Below are 27788 nucleotides of genomic sequence, written 5' to 3'. Positions count from 1 at the left end.
TAAGGCGATTATCGACAACAACCAGCTCCGTGCGTGCATCGGAACTAATGCCTCCCCAAACCATTATTGAGCCTCCATAAAAACTCACTGTTTGTGTGGTGGTGATTGGTAGAAATCGCTCTCCTCTTCTTCTCCACAATCGTTCCCGACCGTCAGGAGCACGTAAAGCTATCCTACACTCATCTGTGAACAATACGTTTGCCCATTGCTCATGCGTCCAGTTAGCGTGTTCTCGAGCGAAGCGAAGTCGAGCTACTCGATGTTGTCTGAGGAGTTGTGGACCTCGCACTGGCCTACGAGCTTTTAAATTAACTTCCTCCATTCGTCTTCTCACCGTACGCTCACTCACATTCACACCTCTTGAAATTTGAAGTCGCTGGCGTATCTCAACTGCGGTGAGGTAGCGGTTTCTCAGAATTTCTAAGATAATAAAGCGATCGTCTCGAGCCGATGTGCACCTTTGGCCTCCACTACTTGGTCTGCGGGTGTGCCCGCCCGTCTCTCGGTATCGTTTCAGGGCATACTGCATTGATGACCGAGGTACATTAAGTGCAGCAGCAACTTCACGCTGTGACATCCCTTGGTCAATCAGTGCTACAGCTTGTGCAACTTTTGCAGGTGTTAGGGGCATCTTTTATTGGTTAAAAGCACGCCTACTTACGAAATAACACACAGGAAATCACAAAAGTAAAAAAATGTAACAGAAAACCTTCAACATCACACAAAATCAAACTTGCAACTTAGTCGCTCAAATGACCCGAACCAACTAAAGCTCAGAACTAACGTCATAGTGCACTCAATCGTTATGAATTACCCTCTTGAGCTGAAGCAAACATTTTTTTGACCTACCTGCACTACAAACCGTCAACTGAAACACTTAAAATTTTTGTTATCGCGAGATAAGTGATTGGCCAAGATTCCGTGCCGCTGAGTGTATTACAAACTAAATATTAAAAAACTTAAATCTAAAACTTAATTTGGTTTCCCTAATGAGATCCATTAACAATTAACTTAAATTAAATAAGAATATTATTTTATAAATATTGGAAGAGAGTTATTTTTTAAGGTTATTAATTATTTTAGACCGTAAACGTGTGGGATGGTCGTGAAAGAGGTCTAGGTCGAGTAAACGTCAATATTCGTTGTATGTCGATGTCAATCTAGCAATTGGTGCACGGGAACCAAGGTTTGTTCTGCATGCGGGGACTTGGAAGTAATGTTGACACTTTGTTACTGCTTAAGTTTAAATCTTATATTCAAGTCAGTTACTAGGACACAGACTGTGTTGTAAAAACAATTACCAGTCACACTCTCGTACGAACGATTATAATAATATATCAAGCGGGGTAAGATTGCTACACACTTTACATACCGTAAAGAATCGCATCAATGTTGAAAGGAATTTCAAGTTGTCGTTTGCCATATTATATTGTTCCAGAAGCCTCTCTTTGTAGTTCTTGAAGCCCTGTTATACGGAATCAATGATTAAACAGTCTGATATTTTATACAATAATACACTTAAAAAGAAAATAATCAAGAACTAAAATATACATTTAATTACCTCTAGGTATGTGGAGCCGGCTTTTTGCAGCAAGTAAAGTATCTTGACAACCATCGGTTGTTTCAGTTGCTCCACCAATAACGATATCTCTGCATCTCGTTCACGCCAGTACTTGTATTCTGCCACAGGACCTTCGCCTTCACGAGTCTATATGCCAGTCAATCATCAAAAAATATTAAAACTTTTTTGTCATAAATTGTGGATCCTAGATAGAACAATCGAAGATATTCTAAGACACTTTCAAGTCTTACCTTCATGTTGAATATCACTTCAAGTTCAAGTCTCTAACAAAAAGACCTTAAATTCAATGCATTTACCAGAGCTAGATTCTTTAGATCAAATTGTCTACCTATAAGCTTTTGGTATGAGTTAAAATCAGTAACAAAAGTGAAATACCACCCACCCTAACAATTTCAAACCCATATGGTATACAAGAAACAAGGTAATTCTATTTACCTTTCCCAAACAAACAGCAATAGTGCTATCGATGTGCTGTTGCCACATCATCACGGCTTCCTCCAGCTGTCTGATAAGCTCAGGGTCTATGATCTCGACCCCTCCCGTGTGTGCTGACGCGTCGGTCAATGATGGGATGTTCGGCATCGGCAAGTGGATTTCACCTTCTATGTGTTCTATTGTCCTGGTACATAGAATAGTATTATTTTAGAGCAGTGGTATTTTTTGTGGTACTTTTACTGTCCTGTCCTACTGTCGGGCTAGGGTCTCTTTAAGGAACGATAGTGGGGTTAGAACCACCATGCTAGGCTTAATCAAGGTTGATAATTATCTTGCTACCATTCAAGAATTGAGAAGTTTTGGAAGTCTCTGGTATGCAAGGATTTCTCACGATGTTTTTCTTCACCGGAACAATCATTGATAACCTTAGGTTTGTACACTCGACCGCTGGGAGGCGTACGTTTATACTATACCACTCAGCTGATACTGCTCATTAAATATTTTTAAATATCCTTTTGCGTAAAAAGTAACAAGAAGAATCGTTACGTCGTCTTAATTATTATCGGCATTATTCTAAAATACATACCATTCAACAATAGCGACGAGATCCTTAATATCTGAAGTAACTTCATCTGCCGTCGATTTCTTTTCAGTAGGACGCAGTTTGAATGAAGTATTTGAGAAACCAGTTTCCTAAATAAAATATAATTTTAGTTTTTACATAATAACACTTTCACCAAGCAATATTCTATACTCGAGTCATTACAAACGTGCCAACTACGTCATATAATAACAATGTGTAAGTGCAAGTGAGAGCCCGATAAAATTATTTTATCGGGCTCTCACTTGCACTTACACATTGTAATATTCCTATGTCTCTTGATGATGACGTAGTTCGTACATTTGTAATCATTCAGTATGATAAAATTATACCAAAAGTCGTGTCATAAGGTGTTATATTTTCTGCTTGAATGTTAAGTACTAACCGATAACGGAGCTCTCATGTGTTTCTGCACTTTTTCAGCAGCTTCCTCTTTGCTGGCAGCGCGCATGTTTTTTATTCTAAAAAATAAGGGGCACATGTTTTGCAGCGTTCATATTTTTGGTTTTTTGCAATAGGGCGAGAGCCTACTACTTCTATTAAAATATTCCAAGAAAGGTAATTTGAAATATTGAAAAATTCCAACGCGGTTTGCTGATACCGGGACTCATATCCAAGGTCTTCTGGAGAGCATGTGTGAAAATAAAAGGCAACAATTAAAATCAGAACGTTATCTACCTTTTCTCTGCATTTTCTCCTCTTGCTATATTGGACATTCTTCTATAATCTGACGGCCGAAGGTAGTTCACCTGCAATAATATGTCTTGTGATTACACACAGTATACATTTTTATTATGTCTTACAGTTAGTCAAAAACTAAAGTTAACCTTTTAATCTCCCACTGCTGGACAAAGATCTTTTCCCGAAATAAGAGGGAGAGGCTTGAGTCTTCTGTCCATCACACTGGAATGGAAAAAAAATCCTATTCTTAGGTACCTGTGAACCAGTCTCCTCCATCTGGTGATGTCCCCCTGCGTACGACACTTGTCTGGGTAACACTGCCTGGCTCGACTCCAGGGTCGACATCGCTACCTCACGGAACTGCTTCTCGAATAATGGGATAAATGCCTGGACGAAAAAAAGTTGGCATTAGACGAAAGTACATATTAACTCTCGAGAAAATTTATGTTAAGAAGAGATTCGAAGTAACGGATACAATTTTAATGTTATATTAAAAGTAATTCATGTGACTGGCGTTTATAACGCCACGACTTTCAATCCTGATTTCTGTGTTATAGTTTTACCCCAAAATTTACAGCAGCAACTTAAATGGCAGTTGATTATTGTATTCGTAGAACAGTTTTTGAAGTCAACATTCGCTCCCCAAAGCATGACGATACAATAAAGCTTAATTTAATAATAGTTAGTCTTAAGTGACCTACCTCCCTCAACTGCACTCCAAGGCTCACAAGCACCCTCCCACTAGTGATCCCAGAGAGCATAAAATCCGGCATCCTTAGCTTCGTGATCCTGGAGTTAGCGAACAGTGGCACGCCGTCCTGCGTATGACGTATGAAGTACACGTAGCGACGGTTGCGTAGTGTTGATTGTGGAGTGAAGTCGCCGAAAGACGGGATCAGCTTCGGGTATTGAATCACTCGGGGGACTGCACGCTGTTAATGACAAGCAATAACGTAAGGTAATAAAAGTTCGATAGTTCTTCAGGTATTGAATTAATCAATTTTTCAGGAATGCTGCACAATTGTGGTAATATATATCAACTTTTCCGGTTGAATGATAAAAGCCCCATAAAAACCTGTATTTTATTAGTGTAGGATTCCATTGGACGCTATAAACGCAGCGCGTATCTACGCTATAGAGCCTTCCAAACTCTCAGATAGAATCTATTAAGTCTTGGAACTAAAGAATCTATAAAACATATCATCTGAAATAACTAAAAACCACACAATATTGTTGGAGTATTCTTACGGTTATAGTATAGAACTCCAAAGTTCCGTCGACGTCAGGATCAAGATCCTCGGGCGCTGCAAGAAATCATCAAGTGACTATGGTGCATAACTAAAGATCAAATACTTCATAATCATTTGAATGACCTTGAAGACTTTATTTAGCCAATCATTAGCCTTTACACACACGCTCTTTCGCGCGTGAAACATCAACGGAAAGAGCGCGCGATGCGGTCATCTGTCAAGCCCGCGAAGAAAACGTTCGCGGGCTTGGCGGGTGTGTAAGGCACCTATTAATTATCTGACTAACATTGGGTATCATGGTTCAGATTTAATCTGCATTACAATCCATAAGTTGTTATTTTGAGCGAATAATGAGTCTGTAGACTTTTCCAAGAGATCCATTTACAGTGCAGGTGCTTATTTACAAAATATTTACTATCACAAAAAGCTCGCTATACAGCAGTACAACATGAATTGAATTTAGTTAAACAGGTATTTGATTATTCTTAAGTGTAGTTTACTCACGCGGCGGGAAGTAGTAATGGTCCTCAGCGACAATGCGCGGTTCGACTTGTTCAATCACATACGTGGAGACGGCAGCCGTGTCGTCTTCCAGTCCTCTCACTGTGCTCGCAGCAGTTTCTATATCTATGTCTATGAAAGGAAAATAAAAATTCGATAGAATAGAGATATTTTGAAGAGACTATAGCGAAACTGACTTTTATTCAAAGCCACCTTAGGGTTTGAAGTAGAGTTGCCAGATCCAGGCTGACCATTTCCGGGGCATTTCTGGGGTCACGAACAGATCAGAGTTTTCTGTACGAGACTACATTAAGTAGGAATGACGAAAAAAATTACGTCGTAGCATCGTAGCTAAATAAAAAAAAGATTTTTTATTCCGGGACAGCATAGTTAAATTACGGGACAATCTCGGCCATCAGGCAACCCTAGTTTGAAGGCTTAAAACACAAGACCTCCTAAATCATCACTCTCACAATATGATACTAAGGTCAAGATTAAAGCTTGAAAACTTTTAGATTTTTAAAAATAGATTAAGTGGCTGGGTGTACCTTGATCCAAAGATGCCTCTTCTTCTTCGAAATCTGTAAATAAGAAATTAGGTAACTAGTTTGTTACTTTGTGTAATAATGAACAAGCATATTTTGTTACAGAAAAACTTAGCTGATATGGGTTATACAATAAATTAATAAGTTTCTTATTCGTGCGGTACTCAAAAGTTGGGCACTGTCAAGGCCGACAAAGAACAGGTAGCGTTACGAAAGAGAGATTCGGAAGATCTAGTACCTATCAATTTCATTTCTTCTAAGAATCATTAACTACTTACCTCTCTTTGATTTGATCATACTTTTAGCGCTTTTCATGCTTTTAACGCTTTTCAAACTCTTAACACTTTTGGCGCTCTTCTTGCTCAATTGATCTGCATCACCTTCAGGCTCTGGAGGTGGTTCTGGAGGGGGGGCTGCCTTGCCTTTACCTTTCTTACCCTTCTTTTCCTTTGGCGGAGAGGGGGGAGGCGGTGGTATGATCCCTGAAGTTATTTGTAATTGTTATTTGGATGATAGAGTTAGGTGTCAAGAAAGCTATGATTTTATCTATTTAACATTAACTTGCTGATTATTTTAAGCAACTAAATTTGTTATAATAGCTCATTGGCTTGTAAGCATCACTTTTTTGGTAGATATTTAAAAGCATCCTATGAAAGAGTGTTGATCTCATAGACTGCCTATCACTTATTGACACTACTAGATATCTATATGCTATACCAAAGTTACAACACTTTATACAACCTGGGAATCAAACCCAAGTACTCCAATTAAGCAATTGACCCACTAATGATCTAACAGTAACTTCTAACCACTTGTTTGTTAAAAGCAAACTTGATTTACGTAGGCAGGTAATATACTTACTCCATTCAGTAAACTCTTTATCTTCATGTATAAGTTTATCCACAATAATCTTAGACACATAGAAAGCTTTCTTTTCCAGACACTGTTCATGCGGTTTCAAAGGAGCTGTTAAGAACCGTACAAACTTTTCCTTCGTATCTCCTGATTCCATCATGCCGTAGAATAAGTCGGCATCCTCTATACCGCAAAATGCCATTATACGTTCTTTGAACCATTGAAGTCTTGGGTCGGTATGTGGGTTTATTAGTTCCGGTTCATCAGACCTTATTGACTGACCTTCTGCGTCAGACATGGTTGGTCTTGTTTAAGTTGGCAACTGAAAAAGTTTGAATTTATCCTTGGTCTATAGATGGTAAGGTAAAGTTATCTGATGTAAAATAAACCTATTTTCTTAAATGTAGGGTTCAAATTAGTTGGTAGTGTAGTCTTTAGCTTTGCATGGACTAGTGACTAGGACTGCTAGCTGGTAGCAGTTGATTTAAAACACCTCCTACCGTATGTGTAGATCAAAATGATCCTCTAATCTTAATATCACTTTAACAGAGTTATACTGTTTCAGAAACCAGTCATAATTTTTTATTTCCTCAAATTTCAATACTGAGAGGTATATCTTCCTATTTTCCTGAGTACGTGCAATTGGATAGGTGAGGGCTTATAATATTTATCATGCAACGGGTCTGAAACGCGATTGGAAAAGTTTAAGACCTGTTGCATTATAATATTTTGTGTTCATGTCGCGAGATTTTAAAATCGTTAAAGGACCTAACACTTTACTTGTTATACGAAGTATCTCCAGATTTCAGCTTTGTGTAAAACTCCATATTGAATAGAATAAATCAGTTTCAAGATTCAACATACCTTATTTCAATAACAACAGGAATCTGAGAAGGGAATCCATTTGGAAGTAATAAACCACTTTAATATAGCCCTAAACAATTTTATTGAAATTGATCAATAATATTATTGTTGTCGGTATCCAAGGAGTAAATAAAACAATGAAATAACAACAACTTTTTGCAGCCATGGAAACTATTTGACAGCGATTTGATTTTTCGCGCCGTTTTATCGACGTTTTATTCTTTCGTTCGGAAATTAGTACTGTATGTTTAGTTAGGGATAACAGGTGTAAAAAAATAATAGGTACATTAATTATAAACTTTATTAAGTATCACACATCTTGCGTAACAACATCATACAAGTAAAATAATCACTTACTTCTATTTACAACACTTAGAAATACCTAAATCATACAATGTTTTTGGTAGACAGTCAATTAAATAATTATTATTTTTGATATGTTTCTAATTTGTTAAGAACCAAGTTAGGGTACCTTCTCTTTAATATATGTTTTTTTATTTACACCAAGTATTACACAAGTCTCTATTTTCCGGAATAACAGAATTTGTTACTGCGTATTTAATTATATACACTGTTATTTTTAACGAAGATTTACATTAACTAGACATAGGTTAATCATCTGCACAATCTTGCATTTAATTTTTCTATTTAAAAAACAAACTGGCGCGCAGGCCTGTCTTTAGGGTAACCGTTTTCATTATTACTCTCAAAATCTTCTAACCTAGAATTAAAATTATTTTGTGAGATTTGTCTACTTTCTAAACTACCTACTGAAGATTGAGGTGCTGTATACGAAGAGGGACCCGAATATAACGCGTCTATTCTAAATTGATCTGATCGTCTTATCGACGTTGGATGTTCTACAGTGAAATCAACATTAGATGCCATTATTTGTCTCTCATTATTACTTTCTGAAACTCCTGCTGGTTTTGTTATTTCTCTAGGAGCACCAAACTCGTCTATTCGAAAAGCATTAAGAAATTTTTGCTGTTCTTTCTCGTCTTCCAATTCATAATTTACGGAAGGTATAAGTTGGAATGTTACTTGCCCTGGCATGATGTCATTTTGTATTAACTTTGCACTTTGTTGAATGTTTGTATTTGACTGTAAGTTTTTAGGATTCTGATCTATTGTATTATCATCTAGTTTTGTGTACAGAAAATATGATTGATCTTTCTTGTATGTGACAAGTTTGTTATCTTCGAGCGGATGTGTTATTGTACCTACAACTTTATCTTGTACATGTGCCGATATTCCGTTTTCACTGTTTAGCAAGTTAGCGAGGCTCTCTTGACTATTAAATTGTTCGGGTTCGTTAGGTGGTTCCAGTTGCAGTTTAGCGGGAGCAAAAGGTAGAGTTTGTGCCTTAATGATTTCAATTTCAGGACTTGATTGTTGTGAACTGTCCGCTGCGTTGTTTTGATTTGTGTTGCGCTGTAAAGTTAACATTTGTGTAGTCTGTTGCTGAATGTTAGGACTAATTAGTTTTGCAGAAACCGGTCTATTGTATATTTGATTAGTTACCTCTGGAACTGGCCACTGGTATAATTGTCCGCTGTAAATGTTTTGGCTGTTTAGTAGATTTTGTTGACTGTTCGGTACTTGGAATCGAGAAGAATAGAGTTCTTGAGTCTGTTGTGAAGGTGCAATATTGTATTGTGCTGTCTGTATCTGATTCTGTCGAGCTTGGGTTTGTTCATTTGAGTATTGTAAATTACCTGTAAATGGAATTGGTTGATTAGTACGAGTTGATTGTGTTGCAATAAGTTTCGCACTTTTTCCTAGATTATTAAAATTGTTACTTGAGAATTGAGATGATGTCAGTTGTGATACTGTATTTGAGATTTTGGAAATGTCTTCGTTGTTCATGTTTTGCAACTGTGGTGGTGTTGATGTCGGTGAGAGTACTTCTTGTTGTGCGATGTTGTTGTATTCTCTCGCAACGTTGATAGAGTCAGTCAAGAATGAGTACACGAGTGCCTGTGAATTAGAAACGTTTTTATGGTTGTTGTTGCCTGATAGTTTAGCGATTGGTATAAAATTGAAAGAATTCTTCTTACTTAACAAGTTGTTACTTAACACTAAATAATTACTACTGCCAGTGTTTAAAATTTCTAGTTTGTCGTAGTCAGCTTCGCTTTGGTTTTTGAAAAGATACATAGCGATTCTTTCTGGTATAGTTATTTTAATAGAAACTGTTCTTTCTATTGTATTGGGGAAGCCAGATTCCTTGTAATAGGGCAATTTAGAGAGTTGGTTACTGTTTTGGTAAATAAAACTTTCATCAGGAGGGACCAAGCTTGTAGCAGGCGTCGCTATAAGACGCGAGCTTTTCATAAAGGACGTTGTTGATTGTAAGGGAGACTGGGATGTTAACCTTTCACCACTGTCGACAGTTGTTTTCGTCGGAACATAGTCGCTCTCACGGTAATCCAGGGATTTAAAATTCTTTCGATATTGTTGTGGGGGAGAAGCAGTTTTCAAAATATTATCTGTATCTTTAACAATGTCGTTCACCGTAATATCTAGTTTTTCTTTTGTCAATATATCGGCAAACGTTAAATTGTTATGGTTAGCATTAATGCGAGAGTGTTTGGTTAATGTAAATGATGGTTGATTCACATTTTCATTAAAAGGCACACGGGTAGAAGAAGGTATAGTAGGGCTAGCTCTCAACTGCGCGCTCTGATAGTATACTGGTTGAGGTATAGCATTTGGAGACAAGTAAAGACGAGGTAGGGTTGTAGGGTTCCGTGGAGGAGGCAGATAGAGTCGGTCGGTGGCTTTAAAAGGCGCTGGTGTAAGATAATAACGGGAAGATTTAGTAGGGACTGGAGACGATGACGGTATACTTAAGCGACCTGAGAGTGTGGGACGTGTTGGAACCGTCGTCGGAGCGATGAATATACGGGTCGTTTCTACTTCTGTTGTACGAATTTGTTTTGCAGCTGGTGTAGGTTTTGTGTAAACGTAAGGTTCCTCGGAATCTAGCTCCGTTGAAACAAATTTCTCAGTTTGAGATGAGGTTGTAGGCTTCTCGTACACATAGGTAGTGGAATCTTCGATAAGCTTTTCTGTAGGTGATGGAGAAGGTGGAGACGGTCTCGCATAAGTGTAAGGAGTTGGATCTACTAGTAATTGACGAGCGGATTTAGTAGGTTTTACTATCCAAGTTTTAATCGTTACTCGAGATTTCGGTTTAGCAACCTTATTCTCTTGAACGACTCTACTGAATGTTTTTGTTACAACTGTAGTCGGGATGTCTTTTATAGTACTTACCAAATTTTCTTTTAATTCTCTACCAGCTTTACCATTTACATTACCAGTAATTTGTGGTACTTTAGTTGACGGTGTATTGTAAGCGTATGGCTTGTCTTGGTTTGTATTGAAGTTGAGGTTGTTTTGTGATTTTGAAAATGTTACTCCGAAGTCAGTTTGTCTTTCACTGTTCGTCTGTGGTAGTCTTCTAGGGTCTGTGTATTGTGCACGTTGCCTGTTTGACTGTCCTCTCTGATTGTTCTGCGTGTTGTCTACTTGATTACTTTGAACGCTATTTATTTGCCTTTGCGAGAATGTAGAAATTTGTGTTGGTCGAGAAGCAAGTGAATAACCATTGTTACTTAGGTCTGAATTTGAATTTTGTATAAATCTTCCTGCATGACTGTTGGAAATGAGGTTATTATTTTGCAAATTTTGACCAGCTTGGAGCCTACCACTTCGTGGGTCATTTTGTCTCTGTCTTTGGAAATAGTCATCTTCATTGAACGAACCAAAATTATTTACAGACGCTGGTAAGTACCGCGGATCTGGCGTCGATGCAGAGTAAGCGAAATCGTTAGGATTATTCTGATAGAAGTTTTGTTGTATTTGCTTTGCAGGCACATAAACATTGTTCGGAGGACGTTCTGGCCCCGCTAAAAGTGCACCGTTTGGAAACAATTGTCCCAATGGCGGTTTATAGTCTTGCATAACGATCAGATTGCTTTTCATTGCAGTTTTATCGTATGGGTTCAGCATAGGATGCGTAAGCATTTTCTTAATATCCTTCATAAGTTGTGGTCCTAGTCTGAGATTTTCGAATTTGTCATTGTTGTTGTTGATGAACTGTTGAGAGTTTTGGCAGTCGACGTTCATCCACCAGTCGCATACGAAGACTGCTTGATTGAACAAGGTGCCGTTTGGACAGAGGAAAGATTGAAAGCCGTAGGTTGATCCTACGGTGCAGACTCTGAATACTTGACAATTTGTTTCCAAGTCAGCATAGTAACCTGGAATTAGAACAACAAACTAATTTATAATGTGATTAAGGTACCTTTTTGCATATTAAATTCTTTGAAAACGTTAGAAAGTACTTTTGTAGATGTAGTTTAATTCAGGTACCTGGTTCTTTCCCGGCGCAAGTAAACGATGTTCTGGGTATCGCGCCGAGGGTGGGGTAATCGTTGCCAGGTTCTCCCGGAACTGCCAGTCTGATGTCCCACCCATGGCCGTTGTGGTCCTGGTGCTGTGGGCCTCGACCATTTTGAGCTTCAGCCCAAGTAATGGTGAGGCATACTGGAATGAACAGAAACAATGCGGCTAATTTAGTTTGGAAATTACTTATGTAAGTGATATGTTGAAGAAATACATTTTATTTTGTGAAGATTTTCTTTGGTCTAGTTACTTTTTAAAATGTGGTTTACAATTTACAAACAATGGACGCAAAGTTCAACTGATAGTATACAAAAATTGCTTATACAGCTAGCAGTATATATACCTGTACATAACCATCGAAAACAAAACAAGACATCCACACAATAGCGAGTACAAACTAAACATTTTATTTTATGAGTCTTCACAATTCATTTACTCGATACCTTCACTCCGAACCAATACTGCAGATTGAATTGAAATAGAATCGGTATTGTTCGATGATCGTTGCACTGTTATGTTTTATAGCGGCCAGTAACTTTCAAATCCAATTTAGTTAAGTGCTTCTGAACAAACTCATCTGAATAAATCCTCGTGGGGAGATAGGGCGTGCCAGACCTGGCCCCGTCAGATGAAATGAACACTAATGAATGAATTACAGCCAAAAAATATAGGCCATGTTTTCTGTGTAACGGTGGAAATTCGGCTGTGTGAGCATTTTTGCTGGGGGCGCTTTTGTAACTTTAACATTTACGCTTTTCAGCGTTTGGGTACTTACTTACATGACTTAATTTTATAATTTTGTATCGTGTACGATATGTTTACGGAGGTAACAACAGACAAAGGAAATGAAGATACTTATTAGAACAACACGGAAATAAAAAAAAACATACGCTTATGTGTACGATGTTTTAAAAGTTAAGTTGCTTGTTAGCCAATGTAAAGGACCCAAAACATTGCATGCCAACTCAATTCCATATTCATAACTCTTAAAAAATAAACTCCTAGCTGATATGAAAATAAAATTTTGTTTGCAAACTTTTCTTTACGGTTGATGGAGGCTGTTCAAACTGTTCAGAGTAGGTCGTAACTACATTAAAATTATGGCCGCCGTTATTAAGCTTCATTCGTTTCGGTCCCGTTTTTATTCCCAAATCGAGCCGAGCACGTAAACGTCTCTTTTATTTTATTTGGGGGAAGTTTTAAATGATTATTACTGTTTACTTTTAATGAGGTTTTTTATAATATTTTACCGTAAAATTATATTAAACGTTTTTATTTAGGCCAGTTTGTTAGAGATTGTGTATTTTGAACAAAATTTAACAATCCTTGCTTCCTTACTTTTTTGTTCATACGAACATCTACCTTCTACTATTAGACATCAGTACTTTTTTTATACATATTTAATATACAGTTCTACTATTAGATACGTGGCACAAACGATGAAAGTTATACAAAGATAAAAAAAAAATAGTGAGACCGGGTTCCACACACGTTTTTTAAAATGAAACCAGTAGACGGCAAGAAAAAGGGATAACTTTTACGCCGTGGCTAGTTGTAAAATTAACTAAGGATAACAAAGCAATAACTAGTTTACGTATAAATACGTAAGTTACATATCTGTGGTCACGAAATGGGAATGTAATTAAAATAGAATACCTTATAACATCGCAGAATACAGATACAGCAACAATTTACTTCCATTACCGACAACAAGGGACAAATTCATCAAGGCAGATTGAGTACTACTCATAACAAACCATAACTGTGTCAGCTTATGAGATATAAGCACCATCCAATAAAACGATGAGAGTACTCATCAATGACGTAACATGTGCCGTAAAGTGACGTCATACGTGCTCGGATATGAACATTAAACATGTTTGAATTTGCACGGAGCGACAATAAATACCATCATATCCATATTAACTAAAGTGAAAATGTTCTAGTTCTTCGTTCAAGATAAAACTGTAGAACCTGTTTGTATAAAATCAGACAGTTATAGATAAAACTATATAACCTATAGCATATCCCACACGCATGTGAAGGTATCATATAAAATAATGTAATAATATGTCGTGTTTGTTTTTCTGTACAGCAATGTCAAAACGGCTAAACCGAATTCAAACAGAGTTTGTAGTACGAGAGATTACATCCTAGGGAAGGCCATAGGTTATATTAAACCAAATGACATAGCAGGCGGAGCCGCGGACATAATCTAGTAGCTCATATTACATTCTCAGCAGTTGAACACCAAGTTTCTTCGACAATAGTGTCGCAAACTTAAATACTATGGAGACAGTTCTCATAGTTTCTTATGGTGTAGTGTAATGGACGCGCAAAAACAAGATCTATGACGGATATCTCACGGTAAGTTATTATATTGGCACAAGGACATAGAGGACTCGTATGCGTATCACGTGTCTATCTCAGTTTACAACTAGTGTACGTCAAATTGATGGTCACTATTCAATACATTGCTGCTGTGGCTTAACGTGGTAATCACTATAATCTAAGGGAGAAAACAATGTACAGCATAGTTACTTTCAAATAGTTATCAACTGAGATACCTCTCCGGCAATTAAGTGACGTTAATATGAATAGTAATAGTAGAATGTAATGATAGAGAATCAATTACGCATTGACCCACTATTTCGAAAAAGCACATCTTATTTCGCCAAGATGTGCCCTTTTTTTTAAACTTGCACTTGTTACGATCCTTACAAACTTCCCCTGCCTCATTCACGTCAATGCATTTCGCATACATGTATTGTATGTATGCGAAATGATATTAAGTCGATTAATTAATCAATTAAGAGTAATGAAGACATTTAGGATTGTAAGGTTTGTGGATGAATGAAGAGGAAACGTGATTTTAAAAATGTGATACAAAATATCCGTGCTACAAAATTTCTTAGACACTCACGCACTTACCTCTGACTATAGACTATTAAGTAAAAGCTCTTTTGAGTATTATTTAGCTTATTATATAGGTTTGAGGAAAATCAAAGCGTAGGTGGCTGAGATCCAATGTTTCGAAGTAAATTGCTTTCAAGAGAATAAGTGTCAAACTAATGTTTTATTTCAATAGGATATTATTTACGTTCTTTGTATATGTCCAAAACAATGTAGAAGTAAGATCGCTTTCGCAGTAAATCCTTATTGATGACTAGTGTAGATTTATTGCTGGAGTAAAATCTAGGGATTCTATTTCTTTTCTATTGTGATTGGACTATAAGATCTAGTAGTAACACTTTTATTTGTTTCATATGACGTCGGTAGAACTACGTGTTTATACGTCAAACGTAAAAGGTATAAGTGAGTTACGAAATCGTAAATCAAGTTTCAGAATTATTCTGTTAACTACTATCATTTTTCGATTGTTTGTTTAGACGGAAATAGGAATAATCCATTTATACAGGTATAATAGCACTTGTCAGCGTCAACAGAATTTATTTGGGTTTCATGTCAAGTAGGTATTATTGTTACACATTTATAAAACCGTATAAAACAGCAGATATATTCCGTTTTCCGAGACGAAACTCGCTACCGTCGTAATTACCTACTCGTTATAGACTTTTTTCTTTAATCCCATTCGTACAATAATTAATGTGAATTTTAACATGTAATTCATATGAATTCAGGAAAAAAAAGTCGGTAACTTCAAACCCTTGTAAAATAATGGTTGCTGAAGTTCCGTGCCATTAAACTTTGATGAACCTCATAAGTAAATTATATAAGTCACTAGCTGACCCGCGCAACTTCGCTTGCGTCACATAAGAGAATCACAATTTTCTCCGTTTTTGTAACATTTTTCACTGGTAGTCTGCTCCTATTGGTTGTAGCGTGATGATAGCCTATAGCCTTCCTCGATAAATGGGCTATCTAACACTGAAAGAATTTTTCAAATCGGACCTGTAGTTCCCGAGATTAGCGCGTTCAAACAAAGAAACAAACAAACAAACTCTTCAGCTTTATAATATTAGTATAGATACAGGTGCAATCTAAGTAAATTCATGGACCGCAAAATTGAGGTGTAATCCACCCCATAAAGTACATAAAATATTACGGTAATACAATTCTTAATATTGTAGTGTTCGCCCACACAAAGTACCTAGGTCCCTAAAAAGGTAATCTTTTCCTTGATCTATCCAGATTCGAATATTTAGATATAAATAGGATACCTTATACCTTAGTTAGTCATACTCGTGCAATAACACACGTTTTTCTCGATATTTTGTTGCCTATTATATAATCGACATTTGTCTTACATAGCAGGATACAATTTGATAATATTGTAATGAAAATAAAAATATGGACAGGAAAAGATCTCAGCTATAGGGTACCACAAAGAAGGAAACACCGTTACAACATCCAACTGGAAATATGCTTTTAGACGTGTGTATAACGTGTGTGTATAATAAAATGTCGATGACTACACCCCTCAGTAACTTTTGACCCATTTGCTATATTCGTGGAGCTGCTGCATGTACCATTTCAAACTATCGCACCGTCAAACCTTTTGAATGCAAGTTTTACTTTGACATGTGCAAAACGAATGTGTTGCAGTCCTCAAGTGCCAGTCAGCAATGGAATGCCCTCTGTCCGAGTTTAAAGCAAATAAAACTATTCCCTTTATCAAAATTGCTTGTGCATACTTCGTGTTGTTTAAGTTTAGGTTCCACATCAATAGCTGTTTGATGGAGCTATTTTTAATAGCTAACTGAGTGCCAAAGGTATTTTTACAGATCATATAATGTAATTGATTTAATTTATGCAGTATTTTATGTTAATTTAAAATAGGCGTTTATAACATTGACTAAAACGAAAAAAAAAAACAAAAAAACGCATAACGCGCATAGCCGATGTAGGCAAAAAACCGCTAGGCTAAAGTGGGATTGGGCCGGACATGTTCACCGAATGCACACCGAAAGATGGGCTAACATTGCCACGAAGTGGACGCCACAAGATGGTCGGCGGTGAAGAGGAAGGCCTAAACGGAGATGGCGGGATGACCTAGATGCGTTCCTGGATGAATGGCCACTGGCCAGACGCAACAATCGACCGAGGGGACTGGAAACTCAGGGGAGAGGCCTTTGCTCAGCAGTGGGACATAGAAACAGGCTAAATAAATAAAAAAAAAACATTGACTAATTTAACCTGTATAAAGCTGATAGGTAATAAAATTTCAAATCGTAAAATCGTATTTTTATATTCTACGACTGATAAAATCTATACGGCTTTCGAGATTTCAATAAAATAGGCTCATAAATGCCTGCCTAATAAGCCCTGATTATTCAAAAGTGAAACGGCCTGTGGAACATAACAAGGCATGTCGAAGTGACCAGTCAATCATACCATTTTAAGTTAATTTAAATCATTAATCATAGTACAGCACATTAAGCATAATGGGTCCATGTCAGAGTAGTTCTCAATATACATTACTTAAAAAAAAAGTTACGAACTGTCAGGGATCTGTCACATAGAAAGAATATCATTAGGCAAAGACACAATACGTAACAGCCTCTTGAATGAGACCAAGTTTAGGAATACATTATAATAAATTGACCGAGTGTCCGGTAGGCCGTACATCTATGGTGCATTCTTATAGTAGAAAGTTGACAATATATTATTATTAGGTAATCGTTACCTATTTGGTCTAATTTTAGGTGTGACACCAGAGGTCAGTGGGCGATGAGAAAATTTCTTTAGTGTTTGTTAGCGATTTCGTATGTTTTGAATAGACATCTTTTATTGGCGATTATGTCAATCGTTTGATGTGTTGTTAGATCATAGTGCTTTGATAAAGTTAGCACAGACGCGGTTATGTGTGAGTGATGCACTCATGAGGAAAAATGCATGAAAAGCTATTTTCCGATAAGAATTTATTGTTAGAGCCGAGCATTAAAGCTTCGTGCCAAAATTTCTATTCTGCTTTACAATGATTTTATATGTTTGAGAGTCTCAGGATGTTTGTAAATAGGGACTTTATATTTGTACCTAATCTATTACTTATTAGTTGACTTTGAAGTTGTACCGCGGCGTTCCTAATACTCATTTCTGATGCGTGTATCGACGTCAAAATATATCCCTCAGAAATAAAAATGGATCTCGTAAATAACTATCTATTTATCGCCATAATCATTTACAAAATTACGTAAGTCCATACTACACAATGTAATATTATGTGCATTTTTCGAAATTGTATGTTCAATTACCTACTTAAACATATACTTAATCCTGTTTTCCTACGTCTGTTATTTCATAACTAACTCGGGGTACACAAGAGCCAATTACCCACCGGTCCATTGTTGAACAGCATTGTATCAATTACAATCTTATTGTACGAGTCAATATTGAACATAATAATGAGTAGTTCATTCATTCATCGTTCAATGAAATGATCGCATCGAAATACAATTCACATTGAATGAATTATGTTTCTGAAGAGAAATATTTTATTTTAATGATTAATTTGCATTGAAATTAATTAATACCTTATTAATTCAGTGGAATGTACGAGTGTTGTATGAACAATCAATTATGTATATGTACTGTGGAATTTAAAGTCTCTGTTTGCCTTTTTCATTACATAAATTGATGGATTGAAATTTTATAGTGCTTCTGTTTCTCCTGAACAATTATTATTTACTAGCTGACCCGCGCAACTTCGCTTGCGTCACATAAGAGAGAATGGGTCAAAATTTCCCCCGTTTTTGTAACATTTTTCACTGGTACTTTTTAAATTGGTAGTAGCGTGATGATATATAGCCTATAACCTTCCTCGATAAATGGACTATCTCACACTGAAAGAATTTATCAAATCGGACCAGTAGTTCCTGAGATTAGCGCGTTCAAACAAACAAACAAACAAACAATCAAACAAACAAACAAACTCTTCAGCTTTATAATATTAGTATAGATTATAGGTACTGAAACTTTTCACTTTTTAGTTGGTATCGGTATGAAAGTTCACCTAATTCAAAGTAACCTTTAGCTGGTCGTATACAATTTACTTTTGTATGCTATGTTTAAAATATAATTAGACGTAAATTCTAGTATTTTGTTTGATAAATTAGAGATTACGGAATCAATCTAAATGCAGAACATAAAATATTGTACGAAGTTGTTAAACACCTCCTGCAAAATTTTATCCCAAAGTTTCCGTTTTCAGTAATTCTGATTGGTAATACATTGCTTTATTCATAAATTATATCTATAAATAACAAGAGCATCCATAAACTTAAAATTTAAATACGAATTTGTAACTTAATGAACACTTCCAATAACGCGAATTATTTATGTATTCGTAACTTATAACTCAATAGGCATATTTAATTAGTTTTCAAAGCAAGTATTATTAGTGTAACTAAGTCAAAAGATTAATTTATATGCTGCTCTTTATGCTAATTTTGTTTTGCAAATATTTATATTCGGAATCTTTAATGGGATTTATGGTTTAGTATAGTAAATTCGTTAGTGTGATTTAAAACGCCTGAGTTAGGGAAGGTTCATATCTGACGGAAGATGCGTCGGGCGTAACTTAATTAGTATGGGCTTTGCATCGATGCATCATCGGTTGAGTGGGAACAGTCGAGTGTTTTTCTATACATTTGTCTGTTCTGGCGTTGCGCGACCGATAATATGCGACATGTTTCGTCATATATGAACCTTCCCTTATAGGCATAGGTAGTGGATAGAAGTAATTTCCCTCTAACGTCTTTATAACCGAAACCGATGGAGGGATTTGGGGGAGGTCTTTGCCCAACAGTACAGGCTAAGAAAAAATTGAATGTTTCCTTGAAAAATGGTTAATTATTACTATCTATGGTTAATTATCTTTCTTATCAAAATGCCTGGTGACGACCTAAATTGTTATGAATGAAAAGCTTATTTTTTTAAACAATGTTTATAGTGGTCATTCTGAACTAGAATCTATTGTCCAAAGAGATATACAATTACCCTGTTTACCTGTGTGAAGTTGAGTTACCGTGTAAACAATATCAACATAACAGTACAAACCTAAATTGCAACTCATATGGAGACAAACCCTCGAAGCGTCTATAGCTATACAAATACCCAAGAATCTATACTAATATTATAGAGCTGAAGAGTTTGTTTGTTTGTTTGTTTGTTTGTTTGTTTGTTTGTTTGAACGCGCTAATCTCAGAAACTACTGATCCGATTTGAAAAATTCTTTCAGTGTTAGATAGCCCATTTATCGAGAAAGGTTATAGGCTATATATCATCACGCCACGACCAGTAGGAGCAGAGTTCCAGTAAAAAATGTTACAAAAACGGGGAAAAGGTTGACCCATTCTCTCTTATGTGACGCAAGCGAAGTTGCGCGGGTCAGCTTGTGTAAAAATAAGAGTCCTAAGTAAATAAATTAAACATGTAAAACGTCACGGTCCGGCGACATTCGGACATCGTGGACTGTTCCATTTATATTTTTAATAAAATTCAGAGAGATCCATTACGCAAGTGCAAACACACCATGTGGAGTTCCACTCTGTTATTCTCCAATATGCTTTTTTTAGGAATACGTCACAGCCATCCATATTTTCTGATTCAAATTCTCGCCATGAATAAATAAATACAGGAAGGCCAGTTTCCTGCTAGGTCCATGACTGTTCTATCATGGAATTATGTTACTGAGAAAATAAATAAGTCCTATTTTTTTACCTAAATGTATCCTTAGTTTGTTTTATTAGTCTTTTAATTCACAGTTTTGTACAGTATTTATTAAATGTCTCATTCAAATTGCGCTCTGAATAATATTTGGAATCAAAGCCAAAGCCTAACCTTTCTCTGATTTTGAGAGAAGACCCGTGCCCGTAGTTCAATAAGGACATTTGTATTTACGGTATATTAATTACTAGCTGACCCGCGCAACTTCGCTTGCGTCACATAAGAGAGAATGGGTCAGGATTTTCCATGTTTTTGTAACACTTTTTACTGTTACCTACTTTGCTCCTATTGGTCGTAGTGTGATGATATAAAATATGCTTTTTTTCACGAAAAATATTCTCAAAATTATTTATATCTCTTAGTATAACGAAGTCGCGCTAAGGCATATCCGCCATTAAAACAGTTGCCATGGCAACGGAATTTTGTTAATTCAATGTCATTATAATATTGATTTTTCGCGACTTCGTTGAATTTTCTGAATTTTCCCGGGAAATGCGTCATTTTCCCGGGTAAAAAGTAGCCTATGTCCTTTCTCGGGTATCAAAATATCTCCATACCAAATTTCATGCAAATTGGTTCAGTAGTTTAGACGTGATTGAGTAGCAGACAGACAGACAGACAGACAGACAGACAGACAGACAGACAGAGTTACTTTCGCATTTATAATATTAGTATGGATATTTTACTTTAAATAATCGAGAGGAAAAATCAATGGGCCTTGCAAGTACAAGTACTTGTTAAATAAAAACTGTTATATTGTTCTCTCGTTATAATAACACAGCTGTTAACAATAGACGTCTCGTAACGTGTAGAACGACTGACTTTTTAACTTCTCCAGTGCAAAGACCTTTAAGAATAAATTGTCACTAGTGATAAGTGTGCCGGAGTTTGATTCAAGGGATTTGTAGTCTAATTTGTAAAGTTCAAAACGCAACAGTAATTAGAATATTTAAAATTTCAAAACGTAATAGTAGATTTTTTTTACTTTACTTTAAATTGTAGGTGTAAACATGCTCCAAAGGAGGACAAACAAGAAGACAGACAGACCGCTATCTAAATAATTTATAACGTAAACTATTGCTTCTTAATCTAACTTGCGTATACTTTATTCAATCTTTACCAGTAACCTAGTGTTCAGTACGCCGTACACGTGGTACTCATATTAATTTAGTTGGGAGATAACAACTAACCCAATGCAGTTTAAAATTTTAGACATTCGTAAGCGAGGTCATTAATTGTTGCTGCTGAAAATGAAATAAAGCCAAACCGAACTGCCTCAATAGTCTGTAATCGCGTGCATAATCCGACCTTTATTTTGATACAAATTTTAAATGTACCGAAGATCTAAATAAAGATAGTACAATGCATTTCCGAACAGCATAGTCATATCGCTTCCCATTTGAGCACCCGCAATGGACTGCATCATGCACAATATTCTGTCGCCGTTAATATCGGCCATAACAGTTCTAGATAATACCAGTCCCGGGTCATTGACCTCAATGCTACAGGAATTAATCGTCATGAAACTACCCTTACAACTGTCCAATTAAGAGATAAGAATGGCCTATTTAGTCCGTCAAATTGATACTTGATGCGAGGGACCTCATTAACGTTGATGTTATGGTAGTGTTTTATTAATTTTCGTGCTTTTTTCAGGCTGTTCTGTAAATTGTAAAATCGCTTTTTAGTACAGTCAGTGGTATCTAAGTTAAAATTTTAGGATCATCAAGTATTGATTTCAAAATCTGATATTTTAATTGTTTACTTAATTTTGTTTTGGGTTTTCTCTGGTGTAAACAGTACAATAGACTGGACGAATATATTAGTAGCTAACAAAGAGATAGATAGATAGCCTTTGAAATTTTGTGGTTCTATATCACTATAACTAATACTACGGTAGGTACAATCTCATTTAAACTGTGACGTAATAATGCCCTACAAATGCCCTAATATTAGATAATGCTATGCAAACGCATTTTTTAGATTAAATTCTAGGAGATCAATTATTCCTTGGTTCTAGTAAGCTTTTTCACAGCTTAAGTTTGTTTTAAGTTGTAACTAGCTGACCCGTGCGGCTCCGCTCGCGTGAATGTCGTGCTGTTGCATTCGTTGCAGCTCACTTAGACCTAGATACTTTCAAAATAATATACCTACCTACATGCAAATGCTTTAAAAACTTTTCGTTTTGACCTATCCTTCTGTCCGTACCCGTCTTCTCTCATGTTCCTGTCGGCGCCCGCGTACCTACCTGCTATGTAGCGTACGCGTATGGAACCGCGCTAAAGTTCTTCACTCGCGAAATCATGTAGGGATCTACGATGATACGGCCGGCGCGAGCGCCGCGTTAACCATAATTTTATATTCATAAGACATTGTAGATAATTTAATTTTACCTATCATCCCGTCATATGATACATAATGCATAAAAATGTTGATTGACATTAAATTAAAAAATAAATAAAACAAAAACCAATAAGGTTGGTGCATGTTGTAAAATTGATTGCAACGCCATCTATGATGTATATGTGTAAACTCAGGTTCATATGAAATAATGCACTATGAAATAAAATTGATGTTAAATTATACAAAAATCTACCCAAAATGTTTAAAAAATGCTAAAAAAAGTATTTTTAATCGTAAAACAGTCACAAAAAGTCATTGTATACGATGAGGTTTTATCCCAAATAAAATAATGCACTATGAAATAAAATTTATATCAATTTCCACAAAAATCTTAACAAAATCCATAGAAAATGTTTAAAAAGTACTTTGAAACGTAAAACAGTCACAAAAAGTACTGTCTCCGATGAGGTTCGATCGCACACCAAAACGATTGTTTACGGTACAATATACCAATACGCCACAGCGACGCTTAAGCGGAGTGCCAAAATTATCGCTTATATTTGTATGTTACCTGTGTACGATTTTTACTACATATTTGCAATTTTCTAGAAAATTAAACAATTTTATGAGGTAAAAAGTATCTTAAAAGATGCTCCACTACTTATTCTATGGATATACCAAATTTCAGTGCATTCTATCCGGTAGTTTTTACGTGATAGTGACACATACAGACGGAGGACAGACAGACAGACAGACAGACAGGCAGACAGACAGAAAAGAAAATTATAAATTGCAGATTCGGTATCAGTATCCGTTACTAAACATCCCCCATTGATTTTTTTTTAAATATATTCAATGTACAGAATTGACCTCTCTACAGATTTATTATAAGTATAGATGAGTGCAGTGTTGCTGCATAATTCATAATACCTGCAACATTATTTTAAGTACTTATCAAGCCTTTGATTATATTCTTCTGGTTTCTAATATTACTTTAATACGAGTTTATTTTTGCATATTAAAAGGAAAGAACATAATACAAAAACGTTTTAAAAGTTAAGGATTAGCAAGGTGTACCTACTTACTACACTAAACTTACTTCTGAAAAGTGAACAACAGATGTGCCTATATATTACTTGATCGAAGAAAGAAATGTTCACACATTTTTGCGAAGTAAACAAAAGAATAACCTACATTTTAAAGCGAAGGAGTAGGACTGGTGAGTAATCAGTAAAGTGATTTATTTTGGCGAACAAATCAAGTTCGGTTCGACTTACTTACCGTCCGAGAAGGTATAATTTTAACTCCAAGATTTTCTCAACAAAGGCTTAACTAAGATATAGAATTAGCCAATTTACCCGTAGCCAATCCTTGGGTCTGCTGCTAGGGGTCTACTCTTGTTCATTTAATAAGGACTATACGATAGAAAGTTGTGTCACAATACCATTAATTACGAAAATTTATTTAAATAATGGTGCAATAACCAAACATAATATGATTATTCAGTGCTGACCGGAAACAAAAAAGTAAGTATTTTCTATTTTCAAAGTTAATAATTTAATAATAGGATTAAATAAAAATAATAACTTTCAAATACTAATGTAAACTAAAAATGATGTATCGAACGAAATAAAATAGCTTTGAGTAGAGTCATTATAAACACAATGTCACCAAATTCATCTACAAAATTTAGTTTCGAAAAACAAGAGTAGGCCTACAACGTTGATGAAACCTTTACCCTAATTCTACTTATGCAAATTGTACCGCTATCCGTTATCTCATAGTGGTTTAGCGACACTCCGATAATAACAAATCACCGTTTACATAACCACGACATATTGTTTAGATGAAAGTACCGCGGAAATTGGAAAATGGCTTTCGTTTGTTTTGATTGATCATAATTAGTTATGCTTTTGTGTGCCTTTTTATTTGGCGGTTCCGATGGTTAATTGTGTGAATGGGATATTTAGACGCTTGGTGTTTTTGATGGTCACGCACTGGATACAAAGAAAGTATACGTCATCATTAATTATACACTGGTACGATAATGTATTGGTATTGTATTCTTAGCTTAGTAAATTATTACTGTCATTGTCCTGGTGAGCTTGCAACGTAACGGCTTACGATAAATACATCTCACCTATTATAAATATACGAGGAAATGGTGTGGCTAAGTAGGAAAAAAGGCAGTCTTTATAAAATCGAATTTACTAGCTAGCTAATTGACTTAAATTGAAGCTCTATTTTGTACTATTGTAAAGTAAGTATATCACATTATTTAACAATGCTTAAATAGCTGTCAGTCGGATTAGTACATGTAAAGTTACAGACATAAGATAGTTTTATAATCTAGTTTAGCACAACTTTAACAGATCTCAGCTGTAGTATGAATAGTATGATTTACTGTATAATACGTATTATGTTAATCTCTCCCGGTGCGAACTATAATCCGAGACTAAGTAATGCTATTCCGTTTGACATTATGTAGGCATAAGCTTAAATGTAATGCCAAATAACTAAGTAGGTGATAGTGTTATTACCTACACTTACTATAGTGGTATCACCCCTTATTTCTAGGGGAGTAGGCAGAGGCCAAAGAGTCAAACCAAGTTGTTGGGGTCCTCAGAATCCTATCCTATCCTATTTTGCGTTACTCCCACTCGTGCTTTCTGTTAATTACCGCTGGTTATGAATTTACCTTTTATCTACTTTCTTTGTGAAGAATCAAGGAAGCAGTCATCGGTAGAAGTATTTGCCTAAGCAGTTTTTTAAGACTTATGTTAAGATATCCTAACTATAGGGATTTGTGAATAGGCTAGTATTCGCATAAGTATTTGTAGCGAAAGCTCAAGTTAGTTACGGGCAGTTATCTTTATTTATTTATTTGCATAAATGTAGTTTCAGCGCGAATTTTATATCTTCATTCATAAACATGTGTCAGTTAAAATGACAGTGCATTCATATTGATATTTAAGCTCGTGACTGTACATAGATATATTGTCGTTTATGTTGTCATGTAATGTAGGATAGTGGTAAAAAGTTATTAAATAAAATTCTAAAGTTTACTTACAACAAAGACTCATTCCTGTATTCTTGTTAGTCTGTCTTACATGCAAAAACAACTGAATCGATTTCGAAGAAAATTATTTACAAGATATTATTATTTCTCGAGAAGTACACAGCTTAGTATTATTCCTAAAATAAATATTAGCCGTCGACCCCGAGTATTTTGAAAACCTAGTATTAGAAAAACGTAAATTAAAAAAAATAACTTACAAAAAATCACCAAGCTCCACATTTCAGTAAATCATCCACACACTTACACTAAACCTATAAGAGTCGTTTCACAAAACAATTATAATTAAATTATACAAAAATCCTCACTCGGGCACCGACCGTGGGGCACTACGTCTTGAACGACGTATGAAAGCACATTGTGTGGCTTGTACCACTACCACTCATAGAACTAACCCCTACCACGAACCCTTCTCGTGTTTCTCACGCAACAACTCGATATACCCATTGTTTATTCGTTCATTGGTTACGAATACAGTTTTTACTATTAATACTTTATTGTGAATGAGATGATGGATAACTGTAGATTGTTTCGTTTATAGTTTCGGGTGTTAGATTATGTGCGTAATGTGACAAATTGTGGGAAGCTAACAACAGTGTTGCAGTAGTAGTAGCTGTAGTAGAGAACTTGTAAAACTATATTGAATCGGCTATCCATATAGTTGGGTATCTACTCGTGAATATATGAGCTTATTTAGACTAGTTTGATTGATGCATATTCCCCGACAATAATTATTTAACTAGCCAATAGATTCTGATCAATCTGTTTATCTCGATCAAATGAAGGAGATCCTGTTGCATTCTAATTTGAAAAGGCTTTTTAAGGGCCAGGGACATTCCGTCCTCAATTCCTCAAATACTCGTTGCCAAATTGTCCTACATTATTATGTAAATGTGAAGAATACTATAATATTCATTCAAATGTTATCACCGTACACAATATTTCAACAGTTAACAGACTTCATTCCTATTTTCTAAAATTCCCACTCTTAGCTATATCATTATATCGAATCACAAAGATATAAGTGATAAATACAGCGGTTACTTAACTAGGAGCAATGTAACGTGCAACAAAAACATACGATTTTGATTGTCATGTGAATGAAGGCAAAAAGTTTTGTGTCTTGCCAATAGGCGCGTGGTGAACAAACAAACGTAATTGCCACTGTGTGATATTAGATGTAATAAGGCGATATGTAACTTGGTATATTGGACAATAAATGCAAGGAAAAACGGTAATAATTGCTTGTCAACTCGGATAGGTGAGGTTGTTAGAAGCCTGTTAGCTTGTTGAACCGTGAGCCGCTTGAACTCGAGTTACTCGCCTCTGTTGATATTTAACACGACGCTCGTTAAGTTTCCAACTGTGATGTGCAGTGAAGGATTTATTTGTAGTTTCCGTTCAACTTTGTATGTTATATTTTTTTCTTTTGTAAGGAGTCAGAACTGAAGTAAATTAAATAAGTGTTGCGTATTGCAATATATGGTTGAATAATATAACGATACTAGGTTTAATTGCAAGGTTTAAAAAACAGGTACTTTAACTTTTAAATAATTAAAAGGTCTGCGACAGAATAAAATTATTATTTTAATTATTTAAACGTGTAAAAATTTAAGGACAGTTTAATAAAAAAGTATCTTTCGAAAATACTGTCACATTATTTTCAAATCTACGTTATTCCCATTCTGTTCACGATACTGGCTGGTTGCACCGAGAAAATTCTATCCTGGCAACACAAACTGACGCTGACACTGCTATTATTCTCAGCAAGGATACACCGAGTTACACTCACATCTCGTAATATGTAGGTTAATATAAAATAAATTAAATGTCGTGGCACATACACGTAGCGACAGGTGTCTACGATCATATAGATATTGGATTCTAAAAGAACGCTATAAAATACCAATACTGAACGGAACGCGTTACCATTTACATTAACTTTATTGAAAAT

The 27788-nt window shown here is 35.8% G+C and overlaps 2 protein-coding genes across 2 annotated transcripts in view; both read right to left on the bottom strand.

The window, feature by feature from the left end:
- Dhc98D (Dynein heavy chain at 89D) overlaps positions 1 to 6748 on the bottom strand; it is a 64219-nt gene extending 57471 nt beyond the window's left edge. The window contains exons 1-13 of the mRNA XM_076125512.1: positions 6457 to 6748; positions 5874 to 6077; positions 5599 to 5631; positions 5054 to 5182; positions 4548 to 4603; positions 4001 to 4231; positions 3555 to 3686; positions 3297 to 3367; positions 3004 to 3079; positions 2604 to 2710; positions 2018 to 2201; positions 1562 to 1708; positions 1373 to 1465 (exon numbers count right to left, since the gene is read on the bottom strand). Of these exons, the coding sequence (XP_075981627.1) occupies positions 1373 to 1465; positions 1562 to 1708; positions 2018 to 2201; positions 2604 to 2710; positions 3004 to 3079; positions 3297 to 3367; positions 3555 to 3686; positions 4001 to 4231; positions 4548 to 4603; positions 5054 to 5182; positions 5599 to 5631; positions 5874 to 6077; positions 6457 to 6748 (1755 nt within the window). The remainder of the gene's footprint in view (positions 1 to 1372; positions 1466 to 1561; positions 1709 to 2017; positions 2202 to 2603; positions 2711 to 3003; positions 3080 to 3296; positions 3368 to 3554; positions 3687 to 4000; positions 4232 to 4547; positions 4604 to 5053; positions 5183 to 5598; positions 5632 to 5873; positions 6078 to 6456) is intronic.
- An 849-nt stretch (positions 6749 to 7597) lies between these two features.
- On the bottom strand, positions 7598 to 26212 carry LOC142980028 (uncharacterized). Its single transcript, XM_076125299.1, has 3 exons — positions 26035 to 26212; positions 11695 to 11868; positions 7598 to 11582 (listed from the first exon to the last, which is right to left on the bottom strand). The coding sequence occupies exons 1-3, from the start codon at positions 26054 to 26056 to the stop codon at positions 7963 to 7965; spliced, it is 3816 nt and encodes a 1271-aa protein (XP_075981414.1). The 5' UTR covers positions 26057 to 26212; the 3' UTR covers positions 7598 to 7962.
- Positions 26213 to 27788: the final 1576 nt, after the last annotated feature.

This window comes from Anticarsia gemmatalis, chromosome 17 (genome assembly GCF_050436995.1).
Source record: "Anticarsia gemmatalis isolate Benzon Research Colony breed Stoneville strain chromosome 17, ilAntGemm2 primary, whole genome shotgun sequence".
NCBI lineage: Eukaryota > Metazoa > Arthropoda > Insecta > Lepidoptera > Erebidae > Anticarsia > Anticarsia gemmatalis.
The sequence above is the reverse complement of the archived record's forward strand: the minus strand, read 5'-3'. Positions and strand labels throughout refer to the sequence as shown.